We start from the raw sequence: 21,200 nt of genomic DNA, 5'->3' as shown, positions 1-21,200 counted from the left end.
TTTATCCTTTCAGTTCCCAAGAGGATTAACAGCAGGTTTTAAGAAAACAGTTTTTTTAAAATAAAATCAAGTTAAAATTCCACAAGAGGCGCCTCCATTTCCGTGTTTTTTTGACGGATACAACAGCACACGCAGGACGAGCTCGCAGGGAGCGAGCTGAGCCGCGTGGATTTCTGCCGAAGCGAGAGCAGAGAGCTGCCAGGCCACGAGGCCGTTCCCGGCCGCACACCCGGGCTGAGCCTCACCAAGTTCACGCGTGAGGAAGATGAGCTACAGCGACGGCAGCGCTGCCGCGGCAAGCGGCTGGCCTTACCCTGAAAGCGCTGGGCTGGCGGAAGGGTCGCTGCTTGGGCTTACGCGGCCCCAAAAATCGGCAGCAAAGCGGTGCGAGCCGCGGAACCACGCCGCTGGCTTTAGGCGGGCACTGCGCAGGGCGCGGCTGAGGAAGCTCCTCTACCTTCCAGAATTAATTGCGTTTCCCGCCCGAGCATCCGCGTGGCTCCTCACGGCCGCGCTCTCCTCTAGACATTGCTCACGACAACAACGCGCGGCCTGGGAGGAGCGGCGAGTAAATTGCTGCCGTTGAGGAACCTGGCACCAGCTTTGCCACGCGGTGCTTCCGGGATCACCCGAGACAGCCCGACGCTGAGCGACGCTCGCTTCCCAGTTCTCCCCCCTTGGAAACACCAGCTCCTCCAGCGGAACGCACATGGCTATGAAACGAAGCCGTCTAGCTTACGTGAACAAGGTGAACGTGGAACCTACGTACAACAAGCAATTTCCCCCCGAGACCGTCCTCGAAAGGCTTCCCGCAGCGGAACACAGGCGCGCGACAAACTATTTCCCATTTTACTGCTCCCCGACGCGTTACGCTACCGAAACACAGAATAAAAGCTGCAGCAGAGAACAAGAACTACAACCCCCACCCACCCCCACCAGCAGGCCGCCCGTCAGCAGAAATAAGGTTTGAGCACGACCCAGCCGATTCAGCCGCAGCGCTGTTAGCTTCACTTGACTGTATTTAAATAAAATAAAGCATTTAAAAGGTAACAGGCGCTACAATCTCCTCCCTGCTTACAGCGCGCACCGGCCCAGCCCCAGGAGGGCGGCAGCCTCTCCCCGGGCAGGCTGCCGGGCGGTTCGTGGGCGTCACCGAACGCGAGAGCCCGTTCCCACCAAGCAGCGCAACGACAGCGTTCAGCTCCCAGCCAGCATCCGGTTCCTCGGTTCAAGCCCGCGACCGCCAGTTCCACGGTGTTCCCAGTAAGACAACAGAGGAGGGGAGAGGCAGCGGAGGAGAGAGAAGCAAGGCACAGGCACGGCTCCCTCCCGCTGCAGCCTCCCCCACTGCGGGCCGTCTTCGCCTTAGAGCTTCTTCAGGCGACTGTACAGTTCCCGTTTGCTCTTCTCGCCGGCCCAGGTTCGGCTCTTGGTGCGGAACCTCTTCAAGTCTTCTTTGAAGTCCTCGTGGTGCATGGGGCGGTAGCTCTGCGGCTCGCAGAAACTCTGCGGAAAGAGAAGCTGGTTTCAGCTCAGCGTGTCCCGGGAGCCGCGGTCTCTCCGAGACTCACCGACAGGGCCCGGGAGCAACCGTTCCAGCAACCACCAGCGGAAAAAGCGGGAACAGACCTCCCACTCTGCGCAGGAGCTCACAAACAGCCCAGCCACGTTCAGGTTACAGATATTTTGGAAGCGACAGCTATTCAGTGAAGGACTTTCAGCCCTGCACACAGAGCTCTCGCCCCAAGCCTTCTGCCAGGCATCGACACACAAATTAAGCCCGCGCAGTGTTCACCCCGAAACAGCACAGCTTTGAAGACTGTTTGTCTCTCAGGCCAGGCCAGGCCCTTACAGGCTGCCGTCGGCTGTTCCGTGCTGCCATCTTGAGGCCCTCGGTCCTCCCACCTCGGGAGAGGACACCCAGGCGGCCCTGGAACAAAACCCAGGCACAACCGCCTCGGGGGAGCCAGCAGATCGCAGGGAGAGCTGAAAAACCAGGGCAGCGCTCACTGCCGCGAACATCGGCACCCCCCAGGGCAGCCCAAGCGCGGGGGGACCCACCGTCCCGCTGGGCACACGCGCGGGGGGACCCACCGTCCCGCTGGGCACACGCGCGGGGGGGGACCCACCGTCCCGCTGGGCACACGCGCGGCCTCCACTTCTCTGAAAGCGCACCACGGCGCAGAACAGGCAGGTAAGCCAAGGGCTACGCTATCGGGCCAGGGCCTGGAAGGGACCACGGTCCAGCTTGTGTCAGAAAGGCTGAAGCAGCAGAAGCCAAGGATACGAGAGACACCATCCTGGCAACGCTGGGGAGCTGCCGGGCAGGTTCTTAGTTTCCTTTTCCGCATTAGAGACTGAAAACTCAAAGCTGAAGTTCTCCAGTGTTGCTATTTTAGTGCAGCTTGAGACCTCGGCTCTCCATTTGTTATGGGGCAATTACTGCCTAGCCTCTGTGCTCTCCAGGCCCTTGCGGGCTGAGCAGCCCTCAAATTCCTCCTCTGAACGCCATTTTGAACTCCTGGTCGTTATAAACGGGCAGAAACCAGTTTCACATTAGAGTTACCCCAGCAAAGCACCCTCCTCCAAAGAGGAGGCCGCTCGGGTGTGAGTACACGGGCATTTCTCTATCCATCGTTTCTTCGGAGCGCGAAAGCCGAGTTCGGGAGAGCGGTACTCACGCGGCACCTGGAGAAGAAGTCCTTGTAGCCCCCCTTCAGCACGTAGAGCTCCGGGTAGTGCAGGTTGGGGTACTCGTTGCCCAGCCTGTCCCGCTCTCTCACAAACCGGCACCTGGGGCAGGAAAAGCTCCTTTAAATCTCACGTTCAACAGACAAGGCATGGAAACAGCCCTGGCCCAAAGCTTCCCGTTCCTCGGGCGGTGGAAGCAAGCCGCTGCCTGCGAGGAAGGGGCTGACAAGCCACGCTGCGGCTGAACTGGCTTTCCCTTCCCATCTCGCGCGTCCCAGCGCACCAGCCCAACTTCACCAGGCCGTTCGCGTCCCGGGCTGCGTCGCAGCCCCGCCAGAGGCGACGACCAACGTCTACTCGCAACAAAACGCGTGGCGTAGCACGCCAGCGCAGTCACTGGCGCCACCCCGAAAGCTCTGCGCTCGGCTAGCGCAGCGGCTAAGGTCTCATCTAGGAGAGGCGGGACAACTCACATTCGAGGGCCCCGCTCCGAGGAAAACTCGCAGTGGAACACTATTATCACGCGCTTGTTCTCCGAGGGCTGGATTGGCTTCTTAAGCAAGTATTCTTCCACATCCTCTTCCATATGGAGGTTTACAGCCCCCTGCAAAGGCAGAGCCAAGCCCGAGCACACCGTGAGTGGAGAACGGCAGCAAAGCTACCCTGCTTCCTCGCGGAGCTCTGGCAGCCCTCTCTAGCTGTTGAGGGCGTGTTCCCAAGCCCAACCGGAACACCACAGACACTCCGGCGCTGACTCTGGCTGGCCTGGACCTGTTTCAGATCAATTATATTTTGCACAGCCATTTGTTCTTTGAAGTCTGTGGTTTAAGTGAAGTTTAATACCCTCCTTTTAGCTGCCCTAGACATTGGGATGCTGGACACAGTGTCTCACATCCTCCTCTGGAACCACGTCCCCGCTCACCACACAGGCCACCTCCTCTGCTTCAGGAAAGCAGAACGTTCCCTCCGTTGAGGGAAAAGTCACTTTGGGAACCAAGCGCGAGCTCAGCGTCCCGAGATTCACGCAGCGCGTAGGCATACCAGGTCCCAGACCCCAGCGGGGCCCCTGGGCCTCTCAGCTGTACACGGCACCGGTTACGCGCCGGTAAAAAGCAGCCCCACGTGGTGCCAAGCGACCCCAGTCCGCAGCCCCAGACAGCTCCGCATTGCTCTTAGGGGTCAGCGTACCTTGATGTGTCCTCCTTCGTACTCGTACGGGTATCTGCAGTCAATTATCACACACTCCTCGATGAAGCTCGCAAACTTCCCAGTCAGCACAGACACAATCTGAGAAAAACCCCAGGGTTCAGTTGTTTCAAGACGTTTGTGTGTTGTTCCCCACCCCTCAGTGCAGAATTTTTCGTCCTGTCCCTGGAGCACATACCATTTCTGAGTCAATGTATTTTAGATCTTGATGTTTCCCATCGACAGTGTGGAATAAATAACCCTGCAAGACAGAGAGCGTTTAATTGAGAAAATTCCAAATGCGAGCCGCGTAGGCGACAGCACAGCATCCAGCAGTTAATTTTGTAACACAGATACTCTGTGGACAAGAATCTCTTCAAAGTGCAGGAGTTAGAACTAAGAATTCTAAAATTCAGGGACATAATGTTAATTCTTGGCTCCAGTACTGAGGGATCTCGTAGATCTTCTCGAATAACCACAAGTGAACGGCTTTGTGTCTCTCCTATGAGAGCATGGTTCTCACCGACAGCCGGTGGTGATTACCGGTGGTAATTCGGGCGTGTACTGTTAGCGGGGGGCCGGTTTGAGACACCTCTCCCAAAAGGGACCGTTAAATCAAACCACTTGGGTTACCTTGGAGAAGTCACCGATAAGGTCTCTCTGGTCACTGTCCAAGATGCTTTCGATCTCCGCTGTGGAGGATTGCATCTTCACCATTTTCAGACTCTGCAGGAACACAGGGTAGAGATCAGTGCCGGGCACTGACAGCAGAGATCCTCTTCCCACAGCGTAACGGGAAACTCTGAGATTACTCTGAAGGCGCTCCCCTAAACCCTCACACTGCACAGAGAATGCAGCTGTGCTGGTCAGCACTTCCCCTCCGACCCTGCTCTCTCATTAACCCTGATAAACCAGACACACAGATTAGGTTCTCTCCTGATCAATTCTGTGTTACAAAATCGGACGCCACGGCACCCACCGTCGAGTCCTCAGAAGGTGCTCCAGACAGGCTTTTCCTCTTCTTGCTTTTCCCTGGAGAATTCTCTTCCTGGGACCTCTCCATCCTTTTCTGGGTGGTTCTTCCTACACTGCTGGGCAGAGAGGACGAGCCAAACAACCGGCACCGCTTGGCCTGCGAGGAAAGCGAGAAGTTAGAGCTGTCTAGCAAGGATTTAGAAACGAAGCAACACTCGGACTCCCAGACTGTTACAGATTTTGGCACCACCACCGCACAGCAACAGCGGGGTTGGGTCATCCCAAGCCAGGACCCGCGTTTCCAGTATCCCTTGTTTCTCGCTGTGTGGACCGGGCGTGCCTGGAGCACCACAAGCAATATGATATGCTAGCAGAGTGCTTTATGCCAATTAGCAGATAATCTATCAGCAGATGAAGGAGTTCCTTGCTGGAGCCTAGACTCCCTTCGCAGTCTGTTATCAGCGCGTCGGGCTACAGGCATGCCAGGCAGGTCTGTTAAAATGTGTTCAAGATATGTCAACGAGCATCTGATAAGCAGAGATCTCCTGGCATTTATGAAGTGGTTTTGTAAAAAGAAAGTCAACACCTACGTAGCCACACAAGGAGCACTGTTCCACACCGGCAGAGTCGCTCAGGTGAACAGGGTTTATGGATAACAGCCTGCCAAGGGCGTTTGTGCCGTGTCTTGTTTTGTTGGGTTGGGGATACAGGATCAGAGCCAGTGCGATCGCTGGTCCCAGGAGGGGAAGCGGCTGGCAGAACAAAGTCCCCGTCTCTGTTCTGCTGCGCGCTGGCAGAACACTTACCCGATTGTCTGTTCTCCTCATGACCAGCGGTGCAGTCCAGAGGCTGGCCACGTCAGATGGCATCTCCTCGTCGTTCTGAGGAAAAAAAGAAAGTCCATTCTCATCTGTTTCACCGTGAGCAGACTGTAAACATCTACAGCTTCTGCGCGGCTCGGGCAAACGTTCCAGCTGAATTCAGCGGGCAAAGCAGTTTCAGGAATTTAGCTCCGTTACTAGTCCAGTTCCCAGTGAAATCACGGAGCCAGCCGAGACACATTGGAGGTCAGGCATATCAATTCATTGAGGGATTAACAATGGTGCTCCTCCAAAGCTTTTAGCATTTCAAATTCCGTCAGAAACAGTCCTCTATTTAAGCGGCTTGAAAGCAAATACTACACCTCTAGCTCTTTCAGCAACTTTCTCAAGAAAAACGCCAACTGTTCCAATAACTCTCCTCACTCCTGCAATTCTCGTCTGCCAACGGGAGCAGCAGTTCTTAAACTGCTCAGGCACCAAGGGAATCCCGCTGTCTGCACTAGGAATTGCACACGTAAGACAGAGACACCGAAACACAAGAGTGGAAAAAGAGGGCGAGAGCCCATCCTCCAGGATTCCCTAGCACGCAGCTTTGTGCGGTTTGGCTCACACACACTGACCTCTGCTAGAGCCTTCACGCACCACAGACACGCCGTTGGCAGACTACTAACATCAGACAGAGCTGATTTGGAAGTGTCCGTCGGATTTCCCCTGTACGTACCTTCAAATCCTGGTCATCTAGCAGCTCTAGGAACCCATCGTCATCATCGCTTTCAGAGGAAGTCAGAGAAGACTGCTGCAGGAAAGGGGGCCTGCAGTTTTCCTGTTCGCCCGTGGGAAACTGAGACAAGACAGTTAGTTTTAGCAACATTGCTCTCTTTACCGCAGGACGCTGTAACCAGAGATGATACCACGCAGAAAACACTGCCTTGAGCAAACCCCACCCTGAGTTCCAATACTTCTACTGGATCCCTAGAGAGGGCTTCGTTAGCCTCGTTAAGCAATAACCCTCCTCCCTGGAGGCAGCGATCCAGTGAAGGTGCAAAGGAGAGAAATGGGCAGTGTCAACAGGAACAAGAACTGGTATAAGCTCAGCACGAGATCAAGACTAAGCAGGACAGAGGACTACCAGACCCAAGGAGTGAGACAAGACATAGCCGCCCAGCTCTTTCTGAGCAAGGAATCATCACGTTTCTCCAAGCACTAGCATGTGAGTAAGGCAGTATTTTCTTCCTAGATGCCATATCTGGACACCAGATCCAGTTGCACCCACACAGACTTCCTCAGTTGGTAGGCAGAGGATGAGGTGAGAAACAGCTGTAAAGAACACTGCAGCACTCACTTTCCGAGCTGGAGAGGAGTTCTGCCTTGCTCCAGGAGCGCCCCTTCCATCACGGGAACGGACATGCGCAGAACTCCGAGAAGCTGGTTTGGTCGGCTTCTTAAACTCAAACGATTCCTGAATTCAAAAGGCGCAACGTGATGGTTTTACCAGAACTACAAACAGTGTAAGCTGCTAGAATCATTTTATCTTTTTTAAAACTACCTGACATTTTAGATTTAAGTTCCCCACCACCATCAACAGGAATAGTCTGAAGGCAAGTGTTTTCAAATTAAAGATGTCACAGTAGTGATTCATTTAACACAATCAAACTCTTATCCTCTTGATTATCACCTGCAGGCTGAAAGCTTTTCTATTTCTTTTGTCAGGCAACGTTTCCGCAAAAGAAGTAATTTTTAAAGGCAGGCAAGGCTGCCTCCCGACACTCGCTCTTCTGTAGGGACCTGCCGGCGTCCTGCCGATGGCATTTCCAGCTGCAACGCCTTTCAGACCAAGCAGGCCAAAGGACACTTGTGCTGTGAGGAGCCAGGGCTCCCCGAGCCAGCAGTGGAAAGAGCGGAGGTGATGTGTCTGACCAGCTTTCTGGAGACACCCCTCGTAGCTAGCCAAAGCTAGCCGCACAGATACACTTTCCCTTGCCGCAGCCTAAAAGCAGTCAGGGGCGTGCTGATTCACGTCCTCGGTACCGCCTCTCACCCCGCATCACCACAGGCAACAGAAAGCAACACTCACGTTCTCCTTATTTTCGTCATCTTCCAGCAGTTGAAAGCCATCGCTGTCCAGAGAGTCAGAATGGTTTCTCTTCAGAGCAGGACTGGCGCCCAGGAGGCTTTGCTACAACGTTCAGACAAAAGCGCCAGTTCAGAACTGTGCGACGTGTTCTTTGCGCCAGTTCAGAACTGTGCGACGTGTTCTTTGCGCCAGTTCAGAACTGTGCGACGTGTTCTTTGCGCCAGTTCAGAACTGTGCGACGTGTTCTTTGCGCCAGTTCAGAACTGTGCGACGTGTTCTTTGCGCAACTACATTTTCAGCAGAACAGGGGTTACCAGAGACTCCTGTAAGGCCTCTGACCACAAATCGCGGTGCAGGAGCGCAGGCCGACATCTCGGTACAGGTACCGGAATGCTTCCACCGCACCAGTGACAGAGCCACACCACTCAAGTTTCACGCCAACCCAAACGCGATTCCGCGTTTACAAGCTGCGATTCTGGCAGTTTGCACCAAGTGCCAGGGCAGCTCTTCTTGAAGCCAGAGAATCACAGGTTACGGAAAGTATCCAACTAACAACACTTAACACGCTAAATCCTTCAGCATTTGTGTAGCATCAGTACCACTTACCGGCAGTGAATGTATTCTTCTGAACGGCATTCGAATGCTACAACGGAAAAGAACACAGATTTATTTCAACCTTTTGTTGTAAAAGACAGCCACGTGAGTAGAACTCCCTCCCTCCCGCCTCTGCCGCCAGCGAAACTCCACGAGCTACAGCAGTCACGGACAAAGGAGCGCAGGTAAAGTACACTTACTTCAGCCTGCTGGATTCAAGAATTGCTTTCTCAAACCTAAAAGCAAGCGAGATGCCCCACAGTTAGCACCCAAGGACAGCACGCTAAAGATCAACCACGTATTCCAGTCACAAGCGTTAAGCTAAGCAGAAGCCAACACGCTTCTTGATGACGCTGTCTCAAAAGCTATTTATCCCACCCTAGGTTTGGAAACACTAGCTAGACTTCTCCCCCCGCCCCCCCCAACTTCTTTTTAGCATTGTTTAGACACAAAGCTAGGTTGAGGGAAGAAAAGCTCGGTAAACCAGGGTCCAAGGGCTTCGGTACCCCCTCCCTGGGGTTAGAAGGTTAGGGAAAAAAATAATAATAATTAATTTAAAAAAAAAAAAAAAGAAATCTAACTGAGAGTGGCAAATTCAAAGCTCAGAGCAACTGCATTGAAGTGCTGAGTGAGAAGTGCAGCTTGCATGCAATTTGGTGCAGCCTCAGGCTCCTGGGAAGGTGCCAACGTCATGCTTAACCAGTCCGGTCAGCACAGCGCGTTAACGCGGCCCCGAGACTCGTTAAGCACTGCGAGACGCAGCCCCGACGGAAACCCGGCACCCCAAGCTGCAGAGCACGGCAGCACGCGCTGGCAGGAGTTTGAGAGAGAAGAGCCCGCTGCACGCACGCCGGCAAAGGAAAGGCCGCACCCAGTCAGGCGCGGCACACGGTTACGTACGTGTCCTCCACGATGTCGTTTGAGGCTGCAGGACCGGGCGAATCCAAAGCACAACCTGCAGAGGAGAGAGAGCGTTTTCTGCCGAACAGCACCCAGGAGATGCTGAGTGCTGGATGCTGCTACTGATTTCCTGTGAAAGACTCTGAAAACAGAACTAATTTAAAAAAAAAAAAAAAAAAAAAAAGCACCCCTAGCCCTGCCTAGAACGTCACACAGAACAGCGTGCTGCCACGCTCTTGGCTTATTTTCTCACACACACCTTAACAAACAACTGAGTCCTGGGGCGTTTTTTAAACCGTGTTTTTAGCTACACCTCTTCACAGGAAGAAGTTTGAGGCTCATTCCAAAAAAAGTACTCAACAGGCCCTTCTCAATGCACGCTGGCGTCCTGGAGATGACGGCAAGCGCTCCGTGAGCACAAACCAGGTGAAGCGTTACAGCTACCCAGCGCTTAAGGGCAGTCGAGTCCGAAGCCGAGTTCAACACAGATTCCCGAGGAGCGTTTGTGTCACGGCAGCGTTCACAACCCTGGTGACAGGCCAACAGCTCGCTGGAGTGCTCTACACCATCACAACAAGACCGGTGCATAAATTCAGGCGGAGACACCGATTTCCAGCGCTGAATCGGAAGCCTCCCTGATGCTGCACGTTAGGGGGTAAGAGCTGGTTTCGTTTTCCCTGAGAAAGCACCTCATCTGAAAAAGAGCTGCTGCTCGGCGAGTATCAGTACCGAGACGCAGCTCGCCAAGTTTCAGATAAACAATCAGCTCATGTTAAAAAAAGCCACAAAAAAAAAAAACAACCAAACCAAAAAACCAACCAAAAGCCAACCCAAGCCACACGACAAACCCTGCTCAACGGCCTGGATTCGAGCGTGCAGAGCACATTAGCACAGTTTGGGTTCAAAGGGAGAAAACACGCCGTGACAGCTTGCTTTCGGCAAAGCTATCGCCTCCAAAGGGCGGAAACCCAAACGGGTCCTGTTCAGAGCCGAGCGCAGACACGCCACGGGTCCCAACAAGGAAGGACGAAACGCAGCTCCCCGTGCGCCAGACCACCAAGGCCCAGCTGGGACTGCCTTTAGCAGCCTCCGCCGCCAGCCGTCTCCACGGCAAGAGGCCGACATGCTCCCGATGCGGTGGCGACCCGCTGCCGCGTGCGGAGCGGAACACCAAGGCCGTGAGAAGACGGCAGCGATAAACGCCACGCCGGGGAACGGAGCACGGCAGGTCAGCCACCGCGTCCCAACAGCCGTCCTAAGGAAAGGGAAAAGCCACCCCTGCCAGACTGCTCCTGTGGGGAGGAACCAGTTTTCCTCCGTGCTAGCTCTACCGCTAACATACTGCGGGAAAATTAAAGCAAAAAAACCCCACCCACAACCCAAACCGCCAACTGCAGAAGGCTGCCGAGCGATGGTTTGCCTGCCTCCCTCCTCTCAGGAGCGCAGGAACGAGGCGGCCACGGGGGTTGCAGACATGCAGCGTTAGTTCTCTGTCCAAACCCTGGAAGCCCCGCAAAGATACGATGCTTTTCGTGTCTTACTTGTTATTTATTAATGAAGAAAGCCGTACCTGAGTCCGTTGATTCCGATGACACTGATCTCTGCAAACCATTCGGATTCTTGTTTCCCAGATCTTGCTCCGCGTTTTCATGCTTACTGTAAAGGAAGTTTGGTTTGTGTTTTAAATGCTCGCTGAAGCGAGAAATGCAATACAGGAGTGCCCGAACGCAGATCCACGGCGCAGGTAATCGTGACCGGAAACTTCTGTCACAGGCCAAGTGAGAGGATCCCAGCTGGGCAGCGCTGCAGACCGCAGCTTCCCTCCGCAGCAAGCTCTCCGGGGTTTTTTAAATAATGTTTTAGAGCCCGTCCTGAGCTTGCGCCTTCACAAATGAAGGGCCTAATACGACAACACGGCAGACCTTGCGACAAATCCGCAGGAGTAAGAGCAGCTTAGGAGTGCAACAGGTTACTGGTGCCTGGAATCGCATGGGCACCTCCCAAACCATTCTCCAGAAACATTCGTATCAGAGCCCCAGTATGCTTCTCCGGATGGCAGCTGCTCACTTAATTATTGCACGGAAAAGTTACCCAATTTCAAACTCATTTTTGTAAGTAGTGAGCTCTCAAGCTTTGTCTTATCGACTAAGCAAGCTCTTCTCTGCCCACACAACCACCAGACCAGTTTAAATTATTCCGGAGGTGAAGGGGCCCGAGGGATGCGGAGCCCGAGTAACACCAGCCGCTGACCGGGCGCGCGCAAGTACAAACGCGGCCCCGCGAGCGGCCAGGGAACCTGGGGGGCAGCTCTCCCGCTGAGCCCCGTCCCACACACGCTCGTTGCATGCGCGGGCAGGGTGTGGCAGCAGCCTCCCTGCAGAGAGTCCACGCGTAGCAGGCGTGGCCTTACTCTGCATCCCCTTCAATAAGGGGAAAGCTACTGGACTGCGGCCGCTCCACCGCACGGGTTATTTAACAAAAGAAGTGCCAGGGCACAAGCTAGGGCCGCAAACTGAAAGGCCAGAGTAACGAACACGGAGGGGACTGGAGCAAACCGCTTACAGGAATTCCAGGAATCTGAAGGAGGGAAGGATTGTAAAGCAGGTGATTCCAGAAGCGAGAATGATATAAAAACAGCGAACAAAGGGCAAATACCAGGAGGGAGTAGGGCCAGGGCAGAACAGGAGCCAGACAAGAGGCGAACTGCGGAGGTTACGGCAGGAAAAATGGGATGAGAGGAGTTAGAGACCAGCAACAGCAAGACCGGACGGAGCAACCGCGCGGCCGGAGTCGTGGGGAGAGGAGCAGCAGAGCCCGGAGGCTGCGGCACGTCCCAGGCGCGGAGGAGGGGTGCGCAGCAGGGTAAAGGAGCCGGCTCACAGGAGGCAGGACAGAGCACGGCCCAGGTGAGGCAGCTCAGGCGGCTCGGAAGGGGCACGGACGGACACAGCATTACTCTGCGGGAGAGGGGAGAGCCCCCCCGTTCCCGGGGCCGGGCTCAGGAGCCGGGGGGTGCCCGGAGCAGAACCAGGAGATGGAGGCACGTGGTGGGACCCCGCCGGCCCGGTGCGCGGGAGCCAGCACCACACGTGGGGCAGGGGAAAAGGGGGGGCAGTGCCGGGGCTCCCGAGGGAGAAAGGGGATCTTTGGCGGGTGCAGGGGCAGCGGAGGGGAGAGCTGCGCAGGGGTAGGGGCATCAAGAAAGGGATGGGGGGCGTTAAGGGAGTCGTGGAGGCCGCAGGTTTGCAAGGCGGGGGTGGGGTGCACGGCAAGAGCTACTCGGGGCCTCATTTGGGGGGGGGGGGGGCGCGGGGAAAAGGAGCTCCTCGAGGCCTCGCTTTTTAGGGAGAGGGTTAGGAGAAGAGGCCCTCGAGGCCTCCGATTTTAAGGGGGTGGGGGGGCGGTGTTGGAAGGAGAGAATGCAGGATGGGGGGGTCCTCCCGGCCTCACTTCTGGGGGGGGGAGAAGAGCTCCTCAAGGGCTCGATTCGGCGGGTGGGCGCGGAGGGGGAGAGAGCCGCGAGGCCTCGCTTTTCCGAGGGGAGGGGTGTAGACGAGGCCCGGGAGGCCTCGGTTCTGGGAGGGCGGGGGGCAGGGAAGGAGAAGAGTTCCTCGAGGCCTTGCATTTTGGGGGGTGGGGGGTAGAAGAGCTTGAGGCATCGGGGAGGGGAGGGCTGGCGTAGGAGAAAACTTCCCCAAAGCTTCGCTCCGGGCAGGGGGAGGAAGTAACGGAAGAAGAAGAATTCATCAAGGCGTCGCTTTTTTTTTTTTTTCTTTTTTTTCCCTTTTTTTTTTTTTTTTTTTTGGAAATGGGGAGAGAAGAGGCCCTCGAGGCCTCGCAGGGCGGGGTGGGGGCGCTCCCTTAGGCCTCCCCCTGCGGGGGAAAACCCTCAAAGCCTCGCTTTTTTTTTTTTTTTCCTCCCCTTCTTTTTAGGGGGATCCCACGGCAGAGGCCCTCGGCCGGGGGCGCTGAGCGGGAGCCCCCGCCGCGACTCACCCGTGCCCCAGCTGCTCCATGGTGAGGCGGAGGTCGGAAACCGGCGAGAGGTCGGCGGGAAAGAGAGACTTGACCACGGCGGGCGAGGCGGGAGAAGCCGGGGCGAGAAGGAGGAGGCGGCGGCGGTAGGAAGCGCCCGGTGCGGGATCCATGGAGCCGAGCGCAGCCGGAGCCGTCCGTCCTCCTGTCAGCGCGGCCGGCAGCGCTTTGACCCCCGCCGCTACCCGTCGCCCTCTCCGAAGCTGGCGCCAAACCTCCCCTCCACCAATCAGAGCCCTTCCTCCGCCTGACGTTCCAAAGGGGGCGGGGCGGTTTTTTTTTTTTGGCTCAAGCCTCCCGCCCACCACGCGCGGCCTGACCAGTAAAAACGGCGGCGGGGCGCCTCGCTCCCCCGCCTCCAACCGCTGCTGGACGCCGCTCCCGCCCAATAGAGATGCCAGCCAATAGGGTGCCACCAATAGCGTGATTGACTGCCAAAGGCGGGCGCGCTCCCGTTGCACGCTGGGAAATGTAGTCCCCGCCTCAGTGAGGCGGCTCCCTTCCCGCCACAGCTCGCCCCGCGCCCCTTTATCCGCGCTTCCACCCCGCCTGGGCCCGAGGGGCCGAAACGGGGAAAACCGGGGGGAAAAAGGGCAAAACCCAGCAGGTGAACAGGCCCCGGGCCCGTCCCCTGCCCGCGGGCACGGAACACGACGGGCGCTGCGCGAAGGAAGGGAGGCCGCGCGCGGGCCGCCCCTCAGGCCCGTCCGGCTGGGGACGCTGCAGGCGTGGGGGGCGCAGGCCCGGCTCCAAAACACCACGGCCTCATTTCGCAGAGGAGAAACGGGACGAGACGGCGAGGTGCTCGGGGCAGGCAGCGCGGCTCCTCCTCACGCAAGGCTCCGCAGATCTCCTCTGCTGCCGAGCCCGGTCCCCAGCCCACGCGCTCTGCCCGCTCTCCCAGCTGGGGCCGGCGTTCTCAGCCTGACGCAGACATCAGGGGATCCCGCACCTCCAGGACACGACCCGCGTCCCTCTGCCTGCGCCCCGCCACCCACCAGGTCCCCGCGATGCTCCTGGATTAGACAACACGGCAGTTGCTCCCTCTCTGACCACCCCGGATCTCCCAGATCGTACCCCTGTCACTCTTCCGGCCCTCGTTCCAGCTGTCCGCTCAGCCCTGTCCTCTCCCTGAACGTTCTGCTTTCAACAACAGGTTTTACAGTTTTCGGTGAGCAGTTAGCACCACTATTAGCAGCTCCACCCTGAGCTCCTGGGTGTCGGGTGGCTGCGTCCCCACGCTTGCCCACACCCCAGCGAGCCAAAGCGAGCCATGCAGCGCTGCCAAAGCCCAGCGTGGGCAACCAGAGCATCTTCCCCGCCCCTCTCCTGCTTATCTGTGCGTCCTCAGCACCCGCAGGGAGAGGTGGGACGCCACCCCTGTGAGATCTGGCCAGGACACCAGCACAGCCCCGGGGCAGGACAACACATCTTTAATGCTGCAAAGGGCTTGGCAGGAGGAGAGGCAGCGACGCGCAGAGGGGATGCAGCCCAGACAGAGCTGCCGTGAATCCGCAATGCGATGCGGCGGCGTTCCCACGCCTCCTGCCTGCTTGGCTAGCCAAGGGCACGGGGCAGGGGAGCGGCAGGCAGCCGACCCCGTCAGGCGCACAGCCGGATGTAGGTTTCTCGGGACCAGAGCCAAAAGTACGGGAAGACCTTCTCGGTGAAGGAGGCCTGGAGCTGCAAGACCTGCACCATGTTGTTTGCGTTGTAGAAGGTCACTTGGCCCGCTTCGTAGTCCAGGTGGACCCTGATCCGCCGCAGCTCTTCCTTCAGCGTCAGCGGGGCGGGGGGCATGTGGAGCGCCGTGTACTGGCGGTTCCAGTCCATCCGCAGGGCCCAGATCTTCTCCATGGCCATGCTGAGCAAGTCCTTCCTCCGCACCGACTCCACGGCCACCCCCACGGCCCAGCTGTCCCCGTCCCCCACCTCCAGCTCCCAGTAATGCCTGCCGGCTGCGAAGCCCTGGGAGCCCAGGACGCTGGGGCTGCCCGTGAACCTCTTGGGGGTGTCGGAGAGGTTTCGCTGTTCGTCTCCCATCCGCACGGTTTTGCGGTCCTTCGAGAGGATCAGGTACGGGCTCGCCGTCTCGGGGTCCAGCAGCACCTCCACTAACGCACGACAGGGAGAAACGTCGGCCCGTCGCCCGCCGAGGAGCGAACCAGCGCCTCTCCCTCCTCTTCCGCGGGGCTGGGACACGTCCCGTGAGCACGGCGGGAAGCGCGCACGCGCAGCACGGGACACGGGGCCCTCGCTGCCCTCCCTGCTGCGACCCACGGGCAAAGCAACGCGCGAAGCAAGCCTGAGCCGGGCAGCGGCCAGGCCATCGCACCGCAGAGCCGGAGCCACCCGCTCGGGCGGGATGTTCTGCTGCCATCCCGCGGCCATCCCACAAGGCCGCAGAGGTGTCACCGCGCAGTGCCGCCACCCCGGGCCCGCTGCTAAGCCCACTCCTCGGGGCCCGGCTCACGGAGGGGACTGGGAAACTGAGGCAAGCCCATCCTGTGCGTCAGGTCCCTCGTCCCGAAAACGGAGAGGGCGGAGACCAGCCTCCACGCAAACAGCTCCAGCCAGCCCCGAGCCCCGCGATGCTGCCTGGATTACGCGGACCCTGGGCACCTGCAAAAGCCTTTCCACTCTGTGCCTAAAAGCCAGCTCAAAACGCGCACGGCCCCTCTGCTTAGCCAGTCACAGCCTCACACATCACAGCGAGACGACAAGGTCTCCAGAGACAGCGAAACCGAGCGCCTCGCGCTGCCCCAGCCCTCGTTTGGCGCTAGAGGACGGCGTCGCGGGGCGTTGCCTGGCACGGGGCCAGACCTGGATTTTTAGAGCAGGCCTAGTCACAACGCAGGGACCGGGTTTCGGATAGCCTCCGGATTTAGATGTTGTGCTGTGAGCCCAGCTCTGCCCCGAGGACCTCAGGAAACTCATCCTGGAAAGCTGCTCTCCCTCATTTGTGCCCGCCAGCTCCCGAAACTTACCCCGTTCTCTGTCGATCTCGCTCAGCAGGTTCACTGCGGGACGGAAAGGATGAGGCGTGAGTCTCCTCTCCTGGCGTCTTTCCCGCTCCCCGCCAGGACAGCCAGCCAGGTGTGGGGCCTGCTCCCCAGCTCCCACAGCCCCGGGCTCCACCAGAGCCCATCTCGGAGACGCGTCCCACCCGGAGCAGGCGCGGTGAGGACGTCCCGCCGCACCGAGCACGGCGCGGGGACGGCAGCAGGCCCTCCCGGGGCCCGGACGCGGCGTAGCCGCCGCTTCGTGGCTTTACCTTTGAATTTGTCCAGCGCCTCGGTGACCAGCTGGCTCATCTCACAGAGACTCTGAACGCTCCTCTGCAGCTCCGGGGAAACCGGCCCTGGGACGGGGGCCTTCGCCGCCTCGCAGCTGAGGGGAAAACGACGCGGAGAGGAGCTCTGAGCCCAGCCAGCCAGCGCCCGCGGCCGGGAGGGAAACGGGGAGACGATCCCCTACAGCAACAGAACTCGGGGGAGCTGTGTCCCAGCTCTTGGCACGGGAACTCCATCTCTAACAGGGGCGAAACGACCTCTGGCTCCGGATAACGTCACGTGAAATCCCAAATACCCAGCGGGGCAAAGCCGCCGCCCCCCCGGCCGCGGCGGCTCAGCCGGCTGCAGCGTTCCCAAACCCCTGCCCAAAGAGCCGCGCGGGAGCGGAGCGACGCTGAGCCTGTTTCATACCTGCTCAGGATTTTGCCAACATCCTGGAAGAGAGAAAACACCAGGTGAGCTCTGGCAGTGCCGAGAAGGGCGGCGGTGAGTTACACCCCGCGTGAAGCGGGCGGTGGGGACTGGGGGGGTCACAGCGCTCTCCGGGGGTGACTCGCTCACCCGAATCCTCGCCTTCCCTCAGCCCCCGCTGCAGGCCCACATTGACACCAGCCACACCACGCGCCGCGGCCTGGCCGCTGGCACCCCGCTGCCCGTGGCTGCGCGGGCGCCGGGACGCAGAGGGTGCCCCCAGCCGCCCCGGGGCGGGTGACGCAGCCTCACCGTAAGAAATTCCACCGCCGGCTGGTCGCGTTTCTTCTCTATCTCTGTGATGAGCGTGTCCACCAGCGATTTCCTCTCCGAAACACTGGAGACGAATTCCTGGTGCTCCTTGGTGAGGTCCTCCCGCGCCTGGTCGAGCTGGGCCAGCAGCACGCCCTCCTGCTCCCCCAGGAACCGCTGCAGCTGCCGGAAGGCCTCCCGCAGCCGCTGCCGCTCCGAGGCCACCTTCCCCTGCAAGGCACCCGCGCGGAGGCCCCTGAGCCATCCCATCCCGCGGGAGCCTCTGCGCCGGCACGGGGGCCCGCTGCTGCGGAGAGGGGGGCGAGGGTGGTGAGGAAAAGGAGAAGAGTTTTTGGAGAGGAGAAGCTGGAAGCGGGGAGAGGGGCGGCAAGCGTGGATGTTGATGGAGCCGAGATGAGAGCGGAGTCTGAAGGAGAGCGGGGCGGAAGAAGGATACACGGGAAGGACAGAGAGGGAGAGAGAAAATAGTGTTGTTACGGAAAAGGAGATGAATGTCTCCAGGGAAAGATGGGACGCGGCTGTGAAGACGGGGGGAGGCACGGCGTGCGCACGGCGAGAGAATCGCATACCAGCAGGACGCTGCTCTTCTCTCCTTCGGGCTTCAGTTGCTCTTTCTCATTCTGTAGGAAAACCAAGTGGCTCTGGAGCGTCCCCTGGAGAAAAAGGAAAAAAAAAAAAAAAAAAGCATTTTTGGTGATTTTGGGGTTAGGTCAGTGGGTTTGGGTCAGCCGGGCGAGGGAGAGCCCCGCGCGCAGCCGCCTCGGCAGAAACGGCGCTGGAACTGCCTCACGCGGAAACCCGGACCTTTGCGGTTTGTCTGTTGTCGTTTTATTTTTTTTTTTCCTTTAATTAGGAAAAACAACTTTTGGCGTTGGAAGTGGGATCTGTGGGAAGAGGTTTGCAGTGACAGCAGCGCCGTGTCTCAGGCGCGCTCAGAAAGTCACTGGAGGATTAAACCCCCCCGCCCCGTGCTCCTCCGAGCCACGCCGCTGGCGGGGGGACCCTGCGTCTCGGGGGGAGACCACGTCCCCCGCAGCTGCGGCGCCGGCCCTGGCGCTGGCCGGGGACGTACGGGGCACGGGGGACTTCGCAGGGCCACAGAGCAGCGAGGGGGACCTGCGCTCAGGGGCGGGAGCCGCGGGGAGCCAGCAGCCCCAGGTGGGGATACCGGACCCCACCCTGCGGCCAGACTGGGACCCCCAGCCGCGGCCAAATGAGGACCGCGACCTGTACCCCGAGAGGGTCCCCAACCCACGGCCAGACCCTCACCCCTGCCCAGGCAGGCAGGGACCCCGGCCAGCAGCCGGGTGAGGATCCAAATCCATTTCTGGACAGAGACCATAACCCGGGCCCCAAGGGGACCCAAGTCTGCGCCCAGAGGGGACCCCAGCCCCTGCCCCGAGGGGACCCCAGCCCCTGCCCAGAGGGGACCCCAGCCCCTGCCCAGAGGGGGCCCTGCCCTGTGCCTGGAGGAGACCCCCGCCTGTGGATGGACGGGACCCAGATTCGTGTCTGGACGGGACCCCGACCTGTTCCTGGAGGGCACCCAGCCCACACTGGGGAAGGGATCCCGTTCCTCAGGGGGCTCCAGCCCTGCCCAGAGGGGGCCCTGCCCTGTGCCTGCAGGAGACCCCCGCCCACGCACGCAGGGGACCCTGCCCTGGGCCTGGAAGGGACCCCAGCCTGCACCCCAGGGGCACCCCACCTGTTCCTGGAGGGGACCCTGCCCTGTGCCCCGAGGGGACCGCAGCCCCTACCTGGGAAGGGACGCAGCCCGCTGCCCAAGGGCCCCCGGCCCCTGCCCGGAGGGGACCCCGGCCCCTGCCCGGAAAGGCACTGGGCCCCCTCCCTCAGGGACCCCAGCCCGTGCCCAGGAGGGACCCAGCCCGCTCCCCAAGGGCCCCCGGCCCCTGCCCGGAAAGGCACTGGGCCCCCTCCCTCAGGGAGCCCAGCCCGTGCCCAGGAGGGACCCAGCCCGCTGCCCAAGGGCCCCCTGCTCACAGCGCCCTCCCCGCCCGCCCCGCACCTGCAGCAGCTGGGCGGCCTCCCCGGCGGGCCGTACGCGGTGGTCGCGGTGCGGGGCCCCCTCCCGGCAGCCGGGGCAGAGCAGGCTGCGGCAGCCGTCGCAGAACAAGGCCAGGGCCTCTCCGTGGGCCGCGCAGCGGGGCCGCCGCGCCTCCTCCTCCAGCTCCTCCGCCAGCCCCGCCACGGCGCCCAGCGAGCGGTTGGGCCGCAGCGAGGCGGGGGCGACGGGCCGGCGGCACTGCGGGCAGGCGGCGGGGCGCGGCGGGGAGCCCAGCACCGCCGCCATGCAGGGCCCGCAGAAGCTGTGGCCGCACTCGGTGAGGACGGGCTCCGAGAACAGCTCCAGGCACACGGGGCAGGTGGCCTCGGCCTGCAGCCGCTCGCCCAGCGCCAGCACCGCCCGCGCCATCTCGGCCAGGAACCGCGCTTCCCGGAAAGGGCGGGGGGGGCGGCGGAGGGCCCGGTTTGGATCAGGGGGCTGGAGCAGCTCTGCGGCGGGGCCGGGCCGGGAGAGCTGGGGCCGCTCAGCCCGGAGCAGAGGAGGCTCCGGGGAGAGCTGAGCGCGGCTCCCGGTGCCCAAAGGGGGCTGCAGGGAAGAGCTGGAACCGCAGACTGGTTCGGGGGGGAAGGGCCCGTTACAGCCCACCCAGCCCACCCCCCCTGCACGGAGCAGGGACATCTCCAACCGGATCAGGTCGCTCAGAGCCCCGGCCAACCTGGCCTGGGATGTTTCCAGGGATGGGGCACCCACCGCCTCTCTGGGCAACCTGGGCCAGTGCCCCACCACCCTCAGGGTAAAAAACTTCTCCCTTACATCCGGTCTGAACCTGCTCCCTCTGTCTGAAACCCACCACCCCCGTCCTGTCCCAGCAGGCCCTGCTGAAGAGTCTCTCCCCACCTTCCCTGCAGCCCCCTTTGGGCACCGGGAGCCGCTCTCAGCTCTCCCCGGAGCCTCCTCTGCTCCCTGTGCATGCGTGTGCGTGTGCGTGTCTGCGCGTGCATCCGTGTGTGCCCACCGCCGCGCCTCTGCACTGGCACGTCTGTGCACGCATGTCCGTGGATGCACGCAGATGCTGTGTGCACGTGTGTGCGCCTGTGCAAGTGTGTCCGCGCGCAGAGCTGTGCATGCCTGTGTACATGCGTGTCAGCATGGGCGTGTGTGGATCTGTGCGGGTGTGCTTGTGTGATGACGCCTGCATGCATGTGTGTGGGTCTGAGTCTGTGCGTGTTGTGTGTGCATGCCTGAATGTGTGTGCATGTCTGCGTGCGCTGATGTGGGTGTGCATGCGTCCGCACATGTGTGTATGTGTACACCTGCACGTACAGGCGTGTCTATGTGTCTGTGTGCACCTGTTTGCCTATGTGTGCATGTGTGTGGTGCATGCATGTGTGTGATGTGTGTGTGCCTGCTTGTCTGCGTGCATGTGCACGTGTGAATGGTTTTGTGTATGTGTGCCTGTGTATGGGCGCACATTTGTGTGTGGCTATGTGTACATGTGTGTGCACACATGTACGTGTGTTGCTGACGTGTAGGTGGCTGTGTGGGGTGCGTACACCTGTGTACATGTATGTGTTTGCGTGTGCGCATCAATGTCATTACATGTGTGCATGCGTGGGGCGTACGCGCACACGTGTGCTGGGGTGTCTGTCTCTCCCTTTGTATGTTTGTGCGCCTGGATCTCAGCACGCGCATGCGAGTGTGCCTGTGCGTGTGCGTGCGTGCAAACCAGGGAGCAACGGACGGGGACACGCCGGGGGGGAGCACCGGGCCCCGCTGCAGCGCGTGTGCCACACACGTGGCTGCTGAAATAAATGTAACCGTGCCTGACCTGAAACGCGCCGGGGAGCTCCCCCCAGCGCGGG

General features: G+C 59.9%; 2 protein-coding genes across 2 annotated transcripts; both read right to left on the bottom strand.

Annotated features, from left to right (window-relative positions):
- Positions 1–427: 427 nt before the first annotated feature.
- Positions 428–13,396, bottom strand: CDC25A (cell division cycle 25A). The gene is made up of 17 exons (XM_086741567.1): positions 13,237–13,396; positions 10,811–10,896; positions 9,241–9,295; positions 8,541–8,576; positions 8,353–8,389; positions 7,747–7,848; positions 7,003–7,131; positions 6,952–6,954; positions 6,394–6,513; positions 5,658–5,732; positions 4,856–5,008; positions 4,510–4,602; positions 4,076–4,138; positions 3,880–3,978; positions 3,165–3,295; positions 2,682–2,793; positions 428–1,506 (listed from the first exon to the last, which is right to left on the bottom strand). The coding sequence occupies exons 1-17, from the start codon at positions 13,386–13,388 to the stop codon at positions 1,366–1,368; spliced, it is 1,587 nt and encodes a 528-aa protein (XP_086597693.1). The 5' UTR covers positions 13,389–13,396; the 3' UTR covers positions 428–1,365.
- A 1,290-nt stretch (positions 13,397–14,686) lies between these two features.
- On the bottom strand, positions 14,687–19,748 carry LOC104478491 (E3 ubiquitin-protein ligase TRIM7-like). Its single transcript, XM_086742501.1, has 7 exons — positions 19,339–19,748; positions 17,882–17,965; positions 17,292–17,522; positions 16,980–17,002; positions 16,550–16,665; positions 16,263–16,295; positions 14,687–15,389 (listed from the first exon to the last, which is right to left on the bottom strand). Exons 1-7 carry the CDS (start codon positions 19,744–19,746, stop codon positions 14,878–14,880), a joined length of 1,407 nt encoding a protein of 468 aa, XP_086598627.1. The 5' UTR covers positions 19,747–19,748; the 3' UTR covers positions 14,687–14,877.
- Positions 19,749–21,200: the final 1,452 nt, after the last annotated feature.

This window comes from Chlamydotis macqueenii, chromosome 2 (assembly GCF_036417535.1).
Source record: "Chlamydotis macqueenii isolate bChlMac1 chromosome 2, bChlMac1.mat, whole genome shotgun sequence".
NCBI lineage: Eukaryota > Metazoa > Chordata > Aves > Otidiformes > Otididae > Chlamydotis > Chlamydotis macqueenii.
This window is presented reverse-complemented; position numbering and strand designations above follow the sequence as displayed.

Excerpts from the sequence above, each read along its gene's own strand:
- LOC104478491 (XM_086742501.1), bottom strand. The coding sequence starts at position 19,746 with ATGGCGCGGGCGGTGCTGGCGCTGGGCGAGCGGCTGCAGGCCGAGGCC. Across the intron at positions 17,966-19,338 it reads AGGCCGCCCAGCTGCTGCAG|GGGACGCTCCAGAGCCACTT; the intron begins GTGCGGGGCGGG and ends CTTTTTCTCCAG. Across the intron at positions 16,296-16,549 it reads GGCGCTGGACAAATTCAAAG|TGAACCTGCTGAGCGAGATC; the intron begins GTAAAGCCACGA and ends TCCGTCCCGCAG.
- CDC25A (XM_086741567.1), bottom strand. The coding sequence starts at position 13,388 with ATGGATCCCGCACCGGGCGCTTCCTACCGCCGCCGCCTCCTCCTTCTC. Across the intron at positions 4,139-4,509 it reads TTATCGGTGACTTCTCCAAG|GGTTATTTATTCCACACTGT; the intron begins GTAACCCAAGTG and ends TCTGTCTTGCAG. Across the intron at positions 3,979-4,075 it reads AATACATTGACTCAGAAATG|ATTGTGTCTGTGCTGACTGG; the intron begins GTATGTGCTCCA and ends GGTTTTTCTCAG.